Source organism: Bombus pyrosoma, linkage group LG10 (genome assembly GCF_014825855.1).
Source record: "Bombus pyrosoma isolate SC7728 linkage group LG10, ASM1482585v1, whole genome shotgun sequence".
Classification (NCBI taxonomy): Eukaryota; Metazoa; Arthropoda; class Insecta; order Hymenoptera; family Apidae; genus Bombus; species Bombus pyrosoma.
Genome location: NC_057779.1, coordinates 3,173,008 through 3,192,571, shown reverse-complemented (window position 1 = coordinate 3,192,571; position 19,564 = coordinate 3,173,008). Strand labels below are relative to the sequence as shown.

Sequence of the window (19,564 nt, the reverse complement as noted above, 5' to 3'; positions counted from 1 at the left end):
CGTATTGAATTTTACCAGACGCAGAAAGCGTATCTTGACGGTTCTTATCTGCCAAGAATCGTCTGTAAAGACCACCTTCTCCATAGAGACGACCAGTGGAAAATAATTCAGCGGTGCTCGTACGGAACAGGCCATTTAAATAAAACGAACGTGATAAAACAGAAAATACGAGCCGATACTACGTTCGTTTCCTTAACTCGGTAATACCAAACGAGGCAACGAGACTGAGAAAAATTACTGAGATAAGCCACGAATTCTTTCTTCGACACGCTTTTATCCTGAGAAACGCACAGGACCAATCCGTGGGACTGGATAGGGCGGGCGAAGCAGAATTCTTGGCTGGTCCCTTATTCCTGGCTTCGTCCTTGCGCCTAGACCTGCCACCTCCGTGTGTCTACGTGTCCCTGTGTATTCCTGGTAAACGCGTACACACACGTACAGTCCAGGGAGGAAGAGAAAAAAAGATCGATCCTCTCGGCCGTGGTGTGCCGCGGAGAGCAGGCCGCGTGCAGGATCGACGTGCCGTGAGCGCGCTCGCTCGTCTCTCCAGGGTGGGAGATACGAAGGTATAAAACCGATCTGGCCGACTGCTGGCAGCCAGTCCAAAGGCCAGATGTGGCGGCGGCTCTAGTCGCACGCGTGCGAGAGAGACGATAACGACACGGCGTGCGGTACTCCCGCGACATAGCGAAACGCTTGGAAAACACATACCGGGAATCACGTTCGACCCGTGAAGATCCTTCATGGTTCGCCACGGCGATCACCCAGCCTTTCGTCTGTGAATTCGTGCGCACAACTCGATTCAGCCTCTGAGAGAGGAGCAGCCGAGAGAAAAGGGAAGAAAAGAGAAGTAGCTAACGTCCTGAAGGGAGAGAGACGAGAGGAGAAACAAAAGTTCGTCCTGCTCTCGGATTCCAAAAAGGGAGAGAGAAAGGACAACGAACTCCACGCTCGACGGAGTACGTCGAGAGGACTCGGCTCCCTGGGACTTGGCTAGGCTGGTCCTCGGGGATTGGTCGTTCAGCCACGAAGCACAGCGTTGAGGGGGAGAATTCTTTCTTTCGAGGGTGATCGCGGTTTCTTGTGGAATATACGTGCAGCGAGGGACATCACCAGCCGTTCACGGGAGTGGTGGTAACCGGAGAGTGCGGCTCCTAGGTGCGGATTTTTTCTTTGAGACCTAGGAGATCGACCTTCGAAATCCTCGAAGAGAGTGTATAGGGTATATAGGAGTGATTTCGAACGAAAAAAAGAGACGCAGAAAAGAAAGGCACCCTGGAACATGTCTGGAATCCAAATTAACGTGGAAGAGGCCTCCAATGACGGACACGAGGATCCTGTTCCTGATGTAAGTCCATCATGAATTACATGTTAAAGAATATACATGGTCGAGACGTTTCTTCTAGCTAATGGTGTTTTAGAAGACAAATGATAGTTCGCGGCTGTATCACGGAACTCTCGTGGTCCTTCTCTGTAACTATCTCTGCTTTCTCTACTCGTCGTCCCTTCCGCAATTCAGAAATCTCAATTCCTCTCTGTGGCCCGACGAGATTTAATCACAATTACCGAACAATTCCTATCGAACTTTCACGATGTAAATACAAAGCACGTCCTGAAGTTCCTTTGGCGGGAAACAGACAATAGAAAAAGAAATAGAAGACCATCCAGTGGATGGACAAGTTAGTCTTCTGGTTCAAGAGAAATAGGAGAGGCTACAAGACGAGCAGAGGAAATTAAATCAGCTAAATTCGTGGGAGATCATAAATCTCTCGATCTTTGGTTTCTAGTGATTAGCAGCTTTGGGCTGGTTACGTAAAGCAGGTGTAAATTTTGAGGAAGTCCGCGAAAAAAATTTCACAACGTTATCTAACAGGAACTAGATTCCCCGGATTTAATGCATCGGCGATAATTAACAACACTATGTTTCTCTTTATCTGTTCTATTCTCTTTGCCTATCTTGTTAATGAGAAACAGTTAATAATGCAGAAAGTTCAACGGACGATTATCAAACGAACGACATATAAAATGACAGGTAAACAGGTAAACTGTTCTGATTAATCGAAGTATCTTGGTAAAAGGCGTCGAACAGTTTAGGTTCACGGGCAACGTGCGTGCGTATGTACACGCCGCGTAACACCGTTCACCGCGAATACTTAATAAGCCTGACACCCATCCCGGTACGGGTTTATATAACGCAAAACCGAGCACACCGCGACAACGTCGACGCACTAGATGTTAGTTGGGAAACGAAGGACAATATCGTTCCCAGATATTCGTAGAAAATAACGCGCACGAAAGCCACGCCGCGATTACCACGGCGACGAATCGCGAACAAATTGCAGTACACGCGTATTGTGCAATAAAACCTGCCTGCTGCGACGCGTCGCTCGTGAGAAATTCGTTTGCAACTTTCCACGAAAAATCGAACATCGAGAACGCGTATTCCGATTAAAGTTCAACCCGTCCACTTATTATTCGTTTTGTAGCTACACTTTCTTAGGGCACACTACACTTTACTAGACTGGAGACCTTGATGAATTTATTAGGAATTTCAATATGAAAAAATAAAGCATTCGTTATATCTAGAGGAAAAATCAGATGTATCTTGATGTATGCATCAAAATTTGAATTTGTATAAATATTCACTATCTCGTTGTTACGTTTCTTTCGAGATTAGAAAAATGGTAATTTAACTTGAACGTTGTATGAATAAGGTGCTACAATATTAAGAATTTAAAAAGATGTGTATGTAACTTGAAATTTATGATTTACAGCGGATACTAAACTTCAATCTCAGGAACTGAAATAAAATTTAAAATTAAAATAAAGATCCTCGAATATGACCCTAAGTGAGTAGATCATAGTTTGCCATATGACTCGATATTAAAAGTGGTCGTTGGTCGCCTAAATGAGAAAACCAGCAACTAGCAATTGTCAGTGGAATCGAAATTCAACGAATTGAACTTTCATGCCGGCAGCGGTGACTTTGCTTTAAATACGATCTACCGAACAAGCGTTTGGTTGGTTATTATATTAAAAGGAAAAGAAACGAATAGAACTGACATACAGTAGAACGTGTAGGCGTTACGCGATAGAAGTAGTGCTACACGGCTCGCGTTGAAAAACGATTTCCATAATTCCGTAGCTCCAGGTTGATTCTCGAGAAGCCGGTAAACCAAGCCACCTGTAGGCCGTTTCTCACATTCGCGTTTCATAATTCCTTCGCCGTCCTAACGTTTACGAGCATGGACCGCGATTGCTTCTCGAGGCGTAAGAATCCTAGCTGGAATTCCAAGTTTATTACTCGAACTACGATAAATCTAGGATTTACTACTGTGAATTAAACTGACAAACCTGTATAAGATTCTATGCTAAGTGTAAATTACTTGTTAGGCATCGTGAAAGATTTAATTCTAATTTACTACGAAGATTTGTATGTTTTAAATAAAACAACACGAAGAATAAAGAAGGATTTTCATTCTTTGCTATCGTTCAGAGTAGAATTTCATTTCTCTAATAGATTATATAATAGGAATTCATTAATTCTATTCACTATTCGTGATCTTTCATTCTTATAAAATAGAAGTTCAAGTTCAGCCAAGTAGATTCAGTCGAGGAGAATTCATTTAACCACTGACACCGATTCAACCTTCGTCCCAATAAATAAAGTTCGAATAAAAAAAAAAACTACAATGTATAATATATAAGACAAAAGAACGAAGCATTACAAACAGCCTATGCCACAATAATCAAGTTATTAATCTCAAGATTAAGTACAAGACAACCTTCTCAATTAACAGGTTAAATATTGACCAGCTGAATACTTATTGGCAAGCAGAATATTTTGCAATATACTCTTGTGTAACATTACCGATTATCTAGAACTTTGATCGGCCTTATCGATATACATCAATATATAGAGTTAATGTATACACATTAATTCACAAATATTAGGAAGGAACTTAATCATAGGAGGAAGTTACCCTGATTTATGTATCGCGTTCACCTTGCAGGGATTCGATGGTGAAACTTAAACAGAAAGCGGTTTGCGAAAGGTTAAAAACAAAGTAACCGTTTTGGGAAACGCCGCGTTTAAATCAAAGAGATATAATTGATTGTCCGCTCGAGATCTACCGTTCGAATGGATTTCATGAATGCATCTCGTAACGCAGATGGCAAGTCGAAGAAGCAAGATACGATCCGTGTCGATTCAGCCTTCGTTATCGATCATTTACATAACATCGCGATATCTCTCGGAACTGTGGCCGCGATCTTTAGCGTGAACCTACAATTTAGAACGTACGCGTTTATTTCATCATTGCGCCGCGCGCGTACACCAGAACTTCAGAGTTGCAACTCGATTCGACTCGAGCAAATGCCGCGTGTTCCACTCGCGTGACCAGTCATGCACGACGATTAAAAACGGAAAGCTGGTGAACGAAATTAGTCATTTGAGAAAAATTCGTAAAGGTCGACAACGTGTCAAATACTTTTTAGAAACATGATTTTGTGCTTTTGATGGATTAAACATATAAGTAAATTGAGCTTTTTGCAAATTTTCGACTAGAAACATAAATTGAAATGAAATTTTACATTCTCGACCGATTGGAAATATGAATAGAACGAAAATTCATATCTTCGACTGAAGATCTAAATGTAACAAAATTATGTATTTAAATGCGTGCATATTACAAAACTGAGAATCAACATATACGTTAGAAACGTATTGACCTTTGAATAGAGGCAACTTCGTTCAGCAAATCCAGTTAACATGGATAACCTTGGCATGTTAAATACGGAATTAAAATAATGGTCGACACGTTTCCACGGCGTCGAATTTTTTATCAAGATCGTCCTTTATCGTCCATGCGCGATTAATCGTTTTCGCATTTGTTAACCGAGAAGTGTTAGTGTCGTCAACAGTGGACAGTTATCGAGCTATGAACGGTTGAGTATCTGTGTCCCTGGAAGATTAGAGTACTAATTAATCAGTGTGTGAAAACCATTCTCAGTCGTTGACCTTAAGAGGAACTTACGCTGGTGCGGAATCGACGATTTCACTTTCTATCTTGATATTTGGAAGGCTCGTTTACTTGCTCACCAGTCATCAATTGACAACACGATTGTTTATTAGCGGATTAGATAAAATTCGAAGATATCCAAAACCATTAAACGGACTAGCCAAGAATCTTCGTTGGATTTGTTAAGTCAAGGTGTGGTACAAGGTCATCGATCAACCGAGGGGAAAAGCTGGAGTGTTTTCGTCTAAGGTCGAAGCAGAGAAATCGATTTTGCAATATGAAGTGCTTTCTCTTGTTGCATGCAAATGTCGCCTCGGGGAAGGAATTCACGAGATCGCGACATTGATTCGTGCAACACTCACGGGTGCTTTATTGTGACAGCGAGTTACTTTGAGAACAAGATCGTCAATAAGAACAGGTGTTTTTCTCATTAATTATTAAATAAAAGAATGCCTGACAGCTTTACAGAATGTCAAGTACAAATTATGTTGACGAACAATGAAAGTATTAAGTATATTTTCGTGTAAATAAGAGATAAAAATTGATTTGCGATTGCCATCTATAATTCACAAACAATCATTGAATAACGATGACAGCGACAACGGTGTAATTATATAATTCGTCTTGTGCTGCTTCATTAAGGAAACAGATTTCATTAGATTGCGTGATTGAAGCGACGCGTGTCGAACTTTCATTCTCTGTTTTAAGGCGCCACGACGTGACAGTTTTCTAACGGTCCTGCTGTTTCCAATTTACAAAGACGCCTATCTGCTTGCCTAAATTTACAGGACCGTATACGCAAAAGTCTTACATCACCTACGACAGTAATTTTGCAATACTAATTGATCATTTTTTTAGGAAATATTAATCATTATGTAGAAACAATATCCCCTTTATGGTATCATGTTTGTAATTTTCCAAAATGACTTGAGATGAGCCATGAGAAATAAAGAATATGAAATAGATATATTTGATAATTATTAATACTTTCATAGCAAATATCAATCATCGATAATTCCCGAATTCAATATTTAACAAACAATAAATTTTAGATTCAAGGTATCTTCACATCCATCCGTAAAAACAAAACATTTCAGTTTCGTACACGATCTTAGTATTTGCCCAGTACTGTACATTAACCTAACCTACACGACACCATTTATAGACCGCTATAATCTTACTTTCAAAGGATGATCATTATACGAGAGCCGTAAGAACCAGTATTGCCATATTTTCACACACGTTACTCGCGTCCAAGCAATGATCACTCCGTGTCTGATCATGACACGCCGCTTCTACTTCAACGGTCACCGCCGCGACGTGTATTAGACGCGTCGGTTCTCGAGACCGAAGAAAGCAAGAAGAAACAGACTCGAAGAAGGAATATACATTTATAGGAGAGATAAGGTAGGCAAACGTCGTTTGCAAGTATTAGATCTGACGACACGCGTTTGCCTCGATGTCACAATTTCGGAACGTACTCTTCATTTACGTTCTAAATGCAAATGGACCAGAATCGATCGTTTCCAAATGACCTAGAGAAGGTTTAAAATCGACCAGCAACAAGTTCCTCCGGATTCGGCGAAGCGTGCTCGTGACATTTCGCGACGATGACGGAGGATGTGGCGGCGCCGAGCATCGTCATCGGCCATAGCTATTATCACGGAGTAAACGTACTCGGGATCGAGGCAGATCACGAGAAACGGCTGGGAGACGCGTAAATAATTTGCAAACAGAATTGCCTCGCTGTTATGAAATCAATGGATTCTCGACTGGTTTATTTATAGCCTGGCGCGTCGCGTTGATTTATGAATTTATACACAAGCTTTTTCTTTCAGGTAGAAAAGAATTTCAGAGAGTTGGATCGGACCAGGGTGTTCGATTGGTTTGCGACTCGGTTTGAGGTCGACGCCGCGGGCAGTGCTCGCGATAAATGAACGAGATCGATGATAAAGCATCATGAAGTTATCGATCGCGATAACGATGAATCTCGCTTCGATCGATAATATTCCTTTGCGCAGAGAAGTAGAAAGCTGTCGAAAGTTTGGAATTAAAAACGTACGAGCAGGATTTCGTGTATAGTCTGTTGCTGGATAAACGAAATGGAAAGTTCCCGTTACGATGTGTTTGTTGTTTAGAAGTATCTTAATTCTCTTGAGAAACCGACAATGATGAGAGGTCGAGCGTTTAATTCGCGATTAAATATTTCATTTACGAAACAGGAAGATTGAACAATTGGAGTGAAGAAGACAACAACGATTGTTACACTCGCTGACTCTCCCATTACATGTGACAGATTATGTGGACGGTACTCGACCAGAGGATAATGAAGACAAACGACTGGCGAATTCTGCTAAAGAAAAACAAGGGAAGAGTAGCCAAGCGTGCAAATTACTCGGACTAATTAAATTTGCGCGCGTACACCCAGTGACATAACGTTGACGCATCGCGACGAAGACAAACGGTGCCATGGTTCACCTGGAAAGCTTGGATTTAATTATACACCGAGGATGAAACAGAGGTTAAGTGTTCCATTCACCCACCAGCAAATCGACGATTCAACTAAAATCTGAGAATTTTTCAAGCTAAAGGAATAATCAGCCATTCTTCAACGAAGAAAGTTTGAAAATTATACTGTAATTATATGGGTCCCTAATAGTTTCTTAAATTGATTACTGTTCCAAACATGTTCATCTTTAATCATACATATTCAAACATCAATATATTCGAAGACAATAAGTACAAAAATCATAAGACAAAGGTACTCGTAGGATAATCAAGAACCACTTAAAGCGTTTGCTGGGAACCTTGACCAACAATCGACGAACAATAGAACCTCATTTATTGGAACGACATTTTATTTGGTATCTGATTGAATAAACTGCAGATTGAATCTATACACAGCGAAGAAAGCTTAGATAGTAAACGACACTAAAAGACATCATAATTTTACAAGACAGAATTATAATTGACAAGAGCAATGAATATATGAATCATCTTTACGACGTAGTAAAAACTATCTAATACAAAACTTACTAGTATTCAAGCACATAAGTATCACTTCGAAACTTTCTTTCCTCTCTTGTTATATCTGAATTTTTCTTAACCAAACGCCAAATCACAGGAAAAATCATATAAATTCCAGTCACATACAGTGGCTTTAAAGTATGTAGACATTTACATTTACAGATATAGAAAATTCTTGTAGTTGTATTGAATGTGTTATATAAAATATTTTGAAATTTCATTAGCATTATAACGAGATACGACTGATTGGTGAAATTTTCAGCAACTTCGAAGCTATTTTATAGAAGTTGCAAGACATTTACTGGAAACATATGTATATTCTGTAAAAAAAATTAGTATATACAGTGTGAACAATTATTTGAAGTATTTATTTACTTCGATATAATCATGATAGCCCAGTCTCGTAACAATGCTAAGGAAATTTCTAAATGTGTTTAGTACAACATAATACATATATACAGAAAAAAATCTACAAGCGTTCCGATACTTTCGTCAGTCACTGTATACGTATAAACTAATTCCCGATATCACCGTGTTCTTTTTACAAAATAAATCAGTGGTATCGATATACGAGCTTCTGTTAATTTCTTCTCCTCAAATATATTCCGAAACGGTGCCAGGTGCGTTACGAAAGAGGCGGGTAGATTCGCAAACAAGGTCCCAGAGCTGGAGCTGGGTCGCAACTCGCGGAAGTGGAACGACGTGGCGTTTCGATTTTTAACAGTCCTTCGACTGCTCATGCAACAGCCACTACTGCTTATCCAAAGATAAGCGCGTTCGTTCTGCTGGTGAAAACCGTAGAACGCGTACGCACACTACGCTCGAAACGATTCGTATACGTGAAACAGACATTCGCCATCAGGAAACGGCTTTCTTCCTCTCCTCTGAACGCTTCTTTATTTTACAGACTCTCGAAGATTCTCTCCGCATAACGACTTTCCTTCTCACCGGTTGCCTATTCAGCGACCGGTATTTGTCAAGAGCTCGTATACGAGACAAACATGCTTTCTTGTTATTGTGAAATTTCAACAGGGTGGAGGAACTAGTATGTTTAAAGGTTATTAGAGGAAAAAAAAAGAGCAGCAAATAATTAAATATAAGGAGAAATGTCCTATAGCCACAGGTTACAAAATTAACCCTGAAAGAAATACAAGTATTTCATTATGTCAATGTAGAGTTCAAGATAATTGAGAAACAATTCAGCATATATTCGAAACTTTCCAAAATGTTTGCAATTCCTTTCAGCGAGAAATGTCAAATGTGCAACGCACTGAATAGAGCATAAAGAGGAACGTTCTTTTCTCTGAAAAAAATTGCGATAAAAGTCTGACTAGAAATAAATAACTATCTTGAATTCCGAGATAGGAATACGCATCTATACAAGGTATGAAATCGGAGGATGATTTAATTGTTTGTAACCTGGAAAATGAGCCTTAGGCGACATTTTTGTACAAGAACTTTTTTCACTGTCACGAGACATTGATATTTAATCAGGATATTGTGTTGTCTTTAAATTATTGGACTCTTTACTCTATTAAACACCGGATATGCTGGAACGACTGCAACAAATATCCCATAACGAGATCAAAGGTGCTCAGTCATGCGTGCAATTATAATAATGACAGGTGTATCTGATTTCGATTGATCGACCTATTTTCGATCGGTTTGGTATCTGTTAATTGGCAATCGAAGCGACCTCGTGGAAGGAGGAAGGTCAGAAGAACGCTTTAGACCTAACTAAACGATTCTTGTTACACTTTTCACGCTTCTTCGAGACACGAGGACAAATCGTAAAAAATACTTGGGACATAGAACAGGGACCTTGTCGTCACGGAAGCAACCTGAAACCGGCGATGCCTGTACGATATTCAGAACTAATTGCGTCCGGGATCATTAAAATCGTTTGAAAGCCATCCCCGTAACATGCACCAATGAATATAGTGAATATAAGCGACGAAATAATTACTTTGCGATCGCTATTCCATCTAGATAGCCGCCAAGGCTATTAAACAGGCTCGCTAGAAATCGGTGTAGAAGCTTCTTCCACTCGTCGATCATTTTAATTCTCGCATCATTTCGCGTCAAACATTTCACTTTGAACGTAACATCATTGGTTCGCTAGGAGAGTGATACAATTATTGCGAGAAAATGTTTTTGAAGAAGTCGGTTTGAAATGGAAAGTTGTTAATTACCCAACTATTTAGCAATGGTTAGAAAACTATTTTAGCAAAAGATTCGTTCCCTTTTACAATTTATAATTTCATTTTTTTAATAATTGTAAAAATTCAATGAATTCTATCAGTTTTAAACTACAAGAAATATTTGCACCGTCTTTCTATTAATCTCATTAATTTAATGAGCTTATTATTACATAAATTGTAATATTTATTAGAACCTATTAACATGATGGGATAATTGACTGACTATTTAAATGCTTCCACAGCCAGTTCTTGCAAACATCTCCGGATATATCACTCTTCTATCAAACCTATGATACGTATGGAATTCAATACGGTCTCGTTAACGAAGTCTCTAGAATCTATTCTAAATCCCGTATATTATTCGCCATGAATCTTCGTCTTCGCTGTGCACGACAGGAGGCGCGCAACGATTTCACAGACGGTAGAATCTCCCTTCGTAACGCTCGCTCGAGCTCTTTCATAATCCACGAGATGCCCGCGTTCTGTCTAGTTTAGAGGCAACAGACACACGGAGTCTCAAGGACGAGAATGTTCGACCATTACAAATGATTCGATGAAAATATCGAAAGTCAATGCGTATCTCCAATATCGATGGGCAGATTATCATACCAAATATCAAAGATCGTGATACAGTGAGGGCAGAGACTTCTGTCCTTTTTTTTCATTCGACTTCGCCGTTGAGACTTCTCTTTCCTATTGGAAGAACCGCCGTGGATCTCGCGGTAAACAAAGTGAAGCATCGTGCAATAGTCGATGTAATGAGCCCAGCTCGCGAGTTGCAAAATATGTAGACGATCGTGGCAAACGGGCCTTAGATTTATGTTTTCTGTGAGGCAACGCGGCGCGAGATCGGCGTGAAAATGGGCCGCGCTCGAAGACGCCGTCGCGGATGGAAATGAGACCATGTCGAAACTTGTGTATTATTAAAATTATTGCCTCCCTAGGAAATCTTTATAGTGGCAAATGATAGGTTGTCGGCTGGGTTGTTTTTCCGATATGAATACGAGTTCTGAGTTACCCTCTTCTAGTTCTTTAACGAGATAAGGAGCCCTATTTTAATTTCGTTCGCCTTAAGGAAGAATGCTGAAATGATTAATTGGTAATCTCACAATAATCTCAAAACGATCCTACTTCCAAGAAATATTTTCACATTGTGTGTTTAGATATTCCATTTGTGCTAATACCAACTTCTAAATTGCGAGGAGCGTAAAGGTAAACTAATATGCAAAGGGTAACAGATCCAGGTCTTTGTAATTTCCTCACTACGAAACATGGAGATGTTTAAATGTCACGTAACGTTCTAACAGCATAATCGTAACGTAATACTTAGCTCACCTGGTGACACGTAACGTGTTTGTAAATACATACGTATTAAAGAGCAATAGAAACTGCTTTAAACAGGTCGCTGTGATTTGGTTAATAACAGCATTTACGAAAATTTAAAGGTATATTGAAGAAATGACCGATAATTATCGAAAGTTGTTGAGTCAAATATTATATTCTTTCGTTAATAACAAACTTTCTATTCGTTTGTTTATCAACTGTATAGCCAACTTGTTGAGATACCTCTATCATTATAAATAATAATAATTCTCTCAAGAAATATCAAACATTGGAAAATACTAAATGTCAGAATAAGATTTCGATCGAAAAAATGAAGAACGGTTTAATTTTATTACCAGATATATTATACAAAATATTCAAGATTGAATAGATCGAGGGTGAACGAGCGGAGGTGCAATGTGAAATCCGGTTTGCCGGATCGTAGGTGTCGAATAGAAGAAACAAGCTCATTCTATCCTCAGCAAAGCCGAAATGACTCAAGATATTCATGAGTGTGTATTTTATTGAAATTCCTTGTAAATATCGTGTCTTTTCGTGGAATTAGCGGTGCGTTCTTATAAATTGTCAAACAACGCTTTCTTTCGCTGTGAAACGTGACTATCCAACGTTGGGAATCCCGGGTGATTACGGAACTACTTTTAATAAAACGGGTTGTCGATTTTGAGTTTATAAAAATTTGCTCCAAAAAATGTTCATATCTTTCCATAACGGGGAAAAGGTAGAAATAATCGAACTAGATCTCAGGATATCATAAAATACGTGACGTTATAGAAACCTGGCTTGTAAAATCCTTTATTTCTTTCTTAATTGTCCCTGTTTTAATTACGTCATATAAATTTGACATGTAAATTCCATTATTGTTACTAGGGACTTAATCTCTGTAAAAAAAATTTCCTATCTAATTATTCCTGTCTTAATTACATTATATAAATTTATCACACGAATACCGACACCTATTATTACCAAATATTCCATCGTTACAAAAAATGAAGAAAGTTGTACATTTTATTTTCCATCTAATCCCTCATATTATTTCTACTATTCCACCATTTTCTCCATAATTATCTCTATCTTAATTAAATCGTATAAATTCGTCGTGCGAATTCCACTAGCATCACCGAATGATCAATTACTCCGAAAATGAAAAAGAAACAATGTCTAAAGCCAGGTGGCTTGAAACTTCAAGAACAGCCATTCCTAAACCGATTCGTTCCTCTTCCTCGAGTTTCACCGATGCGATCCGCTCGCTCGCGAAAGCGATCTGCCACGGGATGAACAAGGTCAAACCACGGAATCTGTTATCGCTACCTTGTAACATATATCTTTTTATGATCGTTCACGCATCCGCGTGCGACGCTCGTTAGACGCCAACTTCTCTACCCGTTCGCGGTATCGATAACGAGAAAACGTACCTCGAGGTATCGACTGACGTGGCGCTCCTGGGTGATGATCCTCGACCTGCACAGCTCGCGTTCGTACAACCGGTTAACGAATATTCAAGCGATATTCCAAGACCAGTGTTAAATTCCAACCGAGTCACTGGCTTCTTGGCGGACGTATTTTTTGTATAGCCGACAAGAGCCGGGACGAACAAAACATTCACGAGGAAGCAATAAAAAGCGATGACTTCTTAATGTTCTATCAGAGTCTTCTCAAAATCGAGGAATGTTTTAAGGTTACTTAAAGATTGGGCAGATGAATTCTTCAGAAGAGGAGAACACGAGATGAGAGGGAACAAAGATCGATGACCGAATATATTCTGCCCTTGAAAGGAGATAATTTTTCTTAACGTTTCTTTGAAAATATTTGCCGACCGTTTAGCCATTCCAGTAATGTTAAATAGTTATATTTATCTTATAAAGATAATGACTTCGGAATAGATTAACAGCGATCCAAGCTACGAGAAACCTAGACAGCCAACAAGTTTAGTACAGAACCACACATGATCAACAATTATATTACTTATAATCATCAAATTATAATTATTGTCATTGTTGTGTGCTTAAGAAAATAGGTTACGCCTCTTCTTCTTCCACTGAAATACCAAGACAACTTTACGAAACACATTAATCAAAAAATGTGACATCAGATAAAGGAGAGTGGGGAATACCCAGAACTCAAACTCACATTCCTCAGAAGACGTTAAAACTCAAATCACCGAACGTATATCTCAATTATTCTGTAACATACTTTAATATATTGATATATCACAATATTTTAACATGTCGCGATCAAGAAATCATCTTCATTTCGAACATTTATTTGTTCGAAAATATCCACAACTGATCTTAAAAATCCTCCCATGACCGATCGTTACTTTTCACCACAACGATACTCTCTGTCAATGTAATCGTTCTTGATACATGAAGAGATTAATCAAAATCGTTCAACCCCTCGAGATGATACAGAAACAACGAAGGGAGAACGAAAAAAGAGTGGCGAGTTTCAGAGTGTCGCGTTACCCGGTCCCAGCACAGGTGCAGCGCTTCGAGGCTGACCAGTGTATTGAATTCCACAAAAATTCTTAACGACGCCTCTCTTTGAGCGTCGCCCAGGCCATTCTCTCTGTCTTGGTCTCGGTTCCCGCTCGGGTGCACGGGTTTTTCTTCTTGCTCCGGCTCGAGTATCCGACTCTTTTGCCTCTCGCATCGTCTCGAAAAATTTCGAGATATACCAGCTCGGCAACGAATACCTGTCACCGAGAACGCGCCGTCGGGTATCGAGATTCAGTTATGAAACTTCGATTCCGACAAATACGGCACCATTCTCCTCCATTGTCTAGGAGCTTTGCGCAATTTCACTCGTATCTTTTCATTCCAGCCTATGTAATTTCGCCAACGAATGTCTTTCAAGTATCTTTTATAGCGATTTATACGATATGTCGTATTAATTGTTAGGTTCATGTTTTGATACTTTGCAGTCTGACGATTTCTTGATGGAATCGATCAGTGATCTCCGTAGTCCTTTGCAGTGAAATTTTTCGAAAGCAGAAAGTTATATTTCGAAATGTTCATTGACAACGTTAATGATACAGTGGTCTTCTTCCTTTTATATCGGCGAGAACAATTTGTAAAATGTCAATGTTGCTAAAGAGATATCAGTAGATTATTCAGAGTTAAAATGGAGGATTCAAAGTTGCTTGACTTGTGTTCGATTACTGAAGTAAGTTTAAGAGATTAGGCAATCTTCTTCCAATCCTAATAGCTTTATTCTGTGTTGATAATTCACGAATAATATCGTATCAGGGATCTTTTATCAAGTTTCCTATTCTACCATTATAAAAATCTCATTGTTTTAAACAGGATCCTCAAAGGATTACTTATAGAGCGACCTAGTAGTATAATTCTCCAATTATATCATCGGCTAAAGAAACTATTATCTTTGTCAAATAATAGAACTGTGTAATTCTGACCTAACACAAAATGTCCCTCAAATCATTTAAGACAAAACTAATCCTCGTAAATCATGTAATATATGCATCTCTGATTGAATCAATCTCTTAAAGACCTAACAATGGAACGAACAAGAGACTCCAAGACTAAAAATACCAGGTGGTCGGTGCTCCGGCGAGTCCCGGAAGATCCGCGAGGCACCGGCGGCAAAAATGCGGTGCAAGGCTGCTTCCACGTTATTTTCTGAATCGGCCACGCCCGACAGGACACATAAATCGTGGGTCGGCTCGCGTTCCATTAGAGACTCGATACTTCGATCCGTATCCGAGTGAAAAAGCGACTCGAAAAAAGAAGCAAGCCGAGTTCGGACCTTGGGCGGTGGCCAGTATGCGGCGAAGGTAGGCCACAGGTTCGGTGCGAAACGCGGCTGATTTACGTGCGAAAATGGCCAATTAACTGGCGTAATCGACGTGCGTACGCACGAGCCGAGCCAACGGGCCAAGCCAGTGTCAAAGTCGCGGAAATGTTCGCGCTGCTATCCCCGGCTTGGCCCTGAAAACGTTTCGCGGCCGTACACCTCCAGGCATGCTTCAAGAGTCGAGGAAACACACGACGACACGATGAGACAACGACGAAGACGACCAAGATGCGACCAGAGAATTACATTCGAAGCAACGAGCTGCACAGAGGAATTCGAGAGCACCAGCGTTGTGCAACGATCAAACCGGAATATCGGGAGCTTGGTCCCCCGAAAATCTTCCTTCGAGCTCCGAGTGGTAGCGCAATCGACGAGGACTCGTTCGGCTCTGAACGTTGCTACGTTGCTCCATTGCAAAGTGCATCATTTTTGTTCGGAATGAGAGTATTATGTGTGAGGGCGTTTAATATTATTTGGTATACTCAGTAATAGTTTGTTAAAATGTCCAAAACTCGAACTGGGATATGTGAGGAACTTCAGTTTCTTGAAACCCTTCTGAAGAAGCTCATAATGCTACTAAGTTATTCGCCGAATAAATCATATTTGGCACACAACAAATACAATGGTGTGTAAATTCTTGTTAGTCATGTGATTATAGAGAAGAACACATAAGATGACGTGAATGAGGGTTTGAAGAGCATAGGGGTAAATTAGAGTTCGAAAGCCGCAAGGATAAATAAAAGTCTAAAGAACAGAATAAAGATGAAGATTCGGTACAAAATAAAATATTTCTGGAAGGTATATGTCTGTTGTGAGGAAAATATTACAGAAAGATTACTCGTTCTAAGAACCATTCATCGATAACCACTCCTCTTCTATTCTCTTCTCTCGTTTGAAGTGAACTCGATCGAAGCGAAGAGTGTGCGATTTAGTTAGGTCGCGGTACATCATCCCCGCTGGTATTTCGATGCGGTGAAACGCGCGATACGGATACCCGCAGATGGGACCGAGCTAGAACAATAAGCCATTGCGACAGCCTTTCGAAAACAACGTTCTTTGGTATGTAAAAATGGCTTATGACGCGAACACAAGGAAACGAGCGAATGAATACAATACTTGGTTAACGAGAAAGTCTATGTGTCCAAAGTTCGCAATTGTTTCGTCGGTTAATTAGTATATCATCGACGTACAATTTACACGATTGTAAAGTAGAATCGTATCAGTAAAAAAGACTAGATACATTTGCAAAGAACGTTCGCTCAGGATATAATACAGCAGGTTTAAACAGCTATTTAATCTGCTGATTGGTCAATCGAATCGGACCACGAGCCTGTTCGTCGAACAGATGAAACTCAGATAGCGTGGTGAATACATATAGAGTAATGTTCTGTTGGCGAGAGATAAACAACACGCGGTTGCAGGTGGAGGACATGCGGGCGAGGCAGAAGCGTAATCGCCGCGACATTATCGCTTATGCAATCAAAGCTTCACGTCGATTTACGTTGCTTTCAGATCGAGGCGACGGCGGCTACGACAGCAGTAGCGGGCAGCCCGCTTTCCTGGCACATCCCAAGGCCGTCCTTGGTGGGACGAAGCGAGAGGGATAGCGAAAATGGTAGCTGGGCTCATCATCTGCACCCAAACTCGCCATCCAGAGGATCCACTTCGTCGCAAGGATCCACTGCCAGTACACACGTAAGCGTGCATCGATAGATCATTTAGTTGGAGTTTAGAAGAAGTTGAAGAACGTAAATGAAAAGCTAGTTGAAATTAATTCTTGGTAGCTTAAAAATTATAAAGTAAATGTAACACACCTATGACTACAATTAGACTTACTTGATGAGTGAAGATTTATAGCAAATAATATTCATAATTTTCAGTCAGAGTCACTGGAAAAACAGTTATGAGAAAATAAGATAATATAAACTGATACAATTATAAGGAAAAACATGAGATCCTTTGAAGGAATATTGAGCACCCTACCTTGATATTTTTACAGTTAAATTATCCTCGTGTAAACAGATTTAGATTTCTAAAATTGTAAAAGAATTCAGAAATCCTAATAAATGTTAAAAGGAAGTACAATTAATGTAATCAATAAATGCAACCATTGAAGCTAAACAAATAAATGAAAAGACTAAGTATCAGAAATCTCGAGGTTTAAGAAGTCTTAGCAACCCCACAAAATTCAATTAATATAATCAATAAATCTAATGAATCATTAAGGGCAAGACTAATCATTCAGAAGACTGAAACTAACCAATTATTCAATTTCAAGTAGAAAGTTCAATAACCGAGCGATTAAATAACATTCTTGTATTACAGAGTGCCGCATCGGGCACGTTACTTCTGACAGCCGCTAACCTAGCCAATCTCGCGGCGATTCATCCGCCTACGGTGACGGCGCCGAAACAGATGGACACCGCATCGGTTGCGAGCAGCACTCACTTCACCGTAGTGAACGGCCTAGGCAGACCGACGACCGTTTACAGGAAGTCCTGCTGCGCGAGAAATCAGCTCACTGTGCTCGTCTGCACGATGAGCTTTCTATTCATGGTCGGCCTGCTTCTCGGGATTCTCTACATGGAAAGTGAGTACTACTCGTAGTGATGTTAATTGATTCAAAAGCTACACTTCAGAGGCTCTTCAATCTTTTAACAATGCTACCCATACCGAATGTTTTTAAGTCCAGTCTCCACCAGTCTCCGGTGCTTTTTGCTTCTGATTACAGTGAGAATTCGCGACAAGTACCACTAGGCCGATAAAAATTGGCGAATGCAGCGATCGTGGGATCATCCTGTAGAAGACTATGCTAACGACGAGACAGAAGAATGCAAGCTGCGAGTCAACATTGAGATGTTCAAGAAGAATGGAATCAGGGATGAATCGATCTCTGCGAATCATTTGATGTTAAGATTCTCGATCACAATCGATGGAATTATTCGTATTTATAATGTACATGTATATTATCACTTAGAGCGTTAGGACAACTCGATTAGACGTTCTCGATCAGAGACAAAGTTTCAAAGGCTGTATTGCACCGTATTTGGCGTGCAGTACGTGAAAACTCAGTAATTACATTCATGTAATGAGCTAGCTTTAGGTAAGGCCGTATAAATAGCACGAATGCGATCCTAACTCCTAAATTGAGCCACTCGATTATCTGGCGAGGAGGCCGATCCGCGTCCTTCGAAATTAGATCAATATTTCTTCTACTATCCTTCCCTTTCTATAATTAAGATCAGACGATGACGTATTAAATAAAATGTACGAATCGTCATTTCTTTGAATCGATTTGTAAAAATGATTAATTTAAATTAAATTTAAATTAAGATGTTTCTGAAATGTAAATTTCTGGTTTAAATCTAATTTAAATTAGATTTAACGACGATGAGATTGTAAAAGGAAAATATTAATTGTAAGCTAAACAAGTCGTCGTCCAGCGAAACATTTCGTAGGTCATACGCACAAGTACTTCTTCGATTAACGTTGACGGTTCGGAACAATCGACGAGATGGGAGTAAGATAAGCGGATATGTATTAATTTTTAGGGGTCGTTATTTAATTGTTACTAACAGAAAGAACGCTTGAATCAAACCTGGATTCCGCATGCCAGGGTGTCGTGTTCCAGGGAATGTACGGAAAAGCAATGGGGAGCGATCGTGTCGATCGCTGACCCGCAACTGTGATATTACTTGCGTATTAATTAATCGTCGATTCAACAAGAAACTGTCGAACCATGAAGAAAATCAGGATGTGTTTTATTTCATCCCCTGTCCCTTCTATCCTCCTAATATTATTACATATTGCGATACTCTATTTGCTTCTTCTCTTTTAGTTAAAAAACAAATATATGTAGAAAGATATTTCGAACAGTGATAGACGAAAAAAAAGTACTTTCTAAGACTGCATAATGCATTATTGTTTAGTTATTATCGTATCGTTAGATATTCGAAAAAGTTCAGTTCTAAAAACATACGGTAAAATATAAAACAAATAAATTAGAACATTTTATATTTTACGATTTTTTCCGAAGTTAAACGTGATAATCTTTAAGAAAATAGAAGGTTATCCTACTAAATGGTATCAACAAATACATTACATAATTCTAAATATAAGAGATTACAAGATTGACTTCCTTTATACTGTGTATTAATAAAC

At 39.5% G+C, this 19,564-nt stretch overlaps 2 protein-coding genes across 2 annotated transcripts in view; one reads left to right on the top strand and one right to left on the bottom strand.

Moving 5' to 3' along the window:
- Positions 1-19,564, bottom strand: part of LOC122571948 (nuclear migration protein nudC) — a 102,907-nt gene that overhangs the window by 82,268 nt on the left and 1,075 nt on the right. The gene's annotated exons all lie outside the window — the stretch shown is intronic.
- Positions 595-19,152, top strand: LOC122571949. The gene is made up of 4 exons (XM_043736324.1): positions 595-1,348; positions 16,916-17,098; positions 17,729-17,993; positions 18,135-19,152. Exons 1-4 carry the CDS (start codon positions 1,283-1,285, stop codon positions 18,158-18,160), a joined length of 540 nt encoding a protein of 179 aa, XP_043592259.1. The 5' UTR covers positions 595-1,282; the 3' UTR covers positions 18,161-19,152.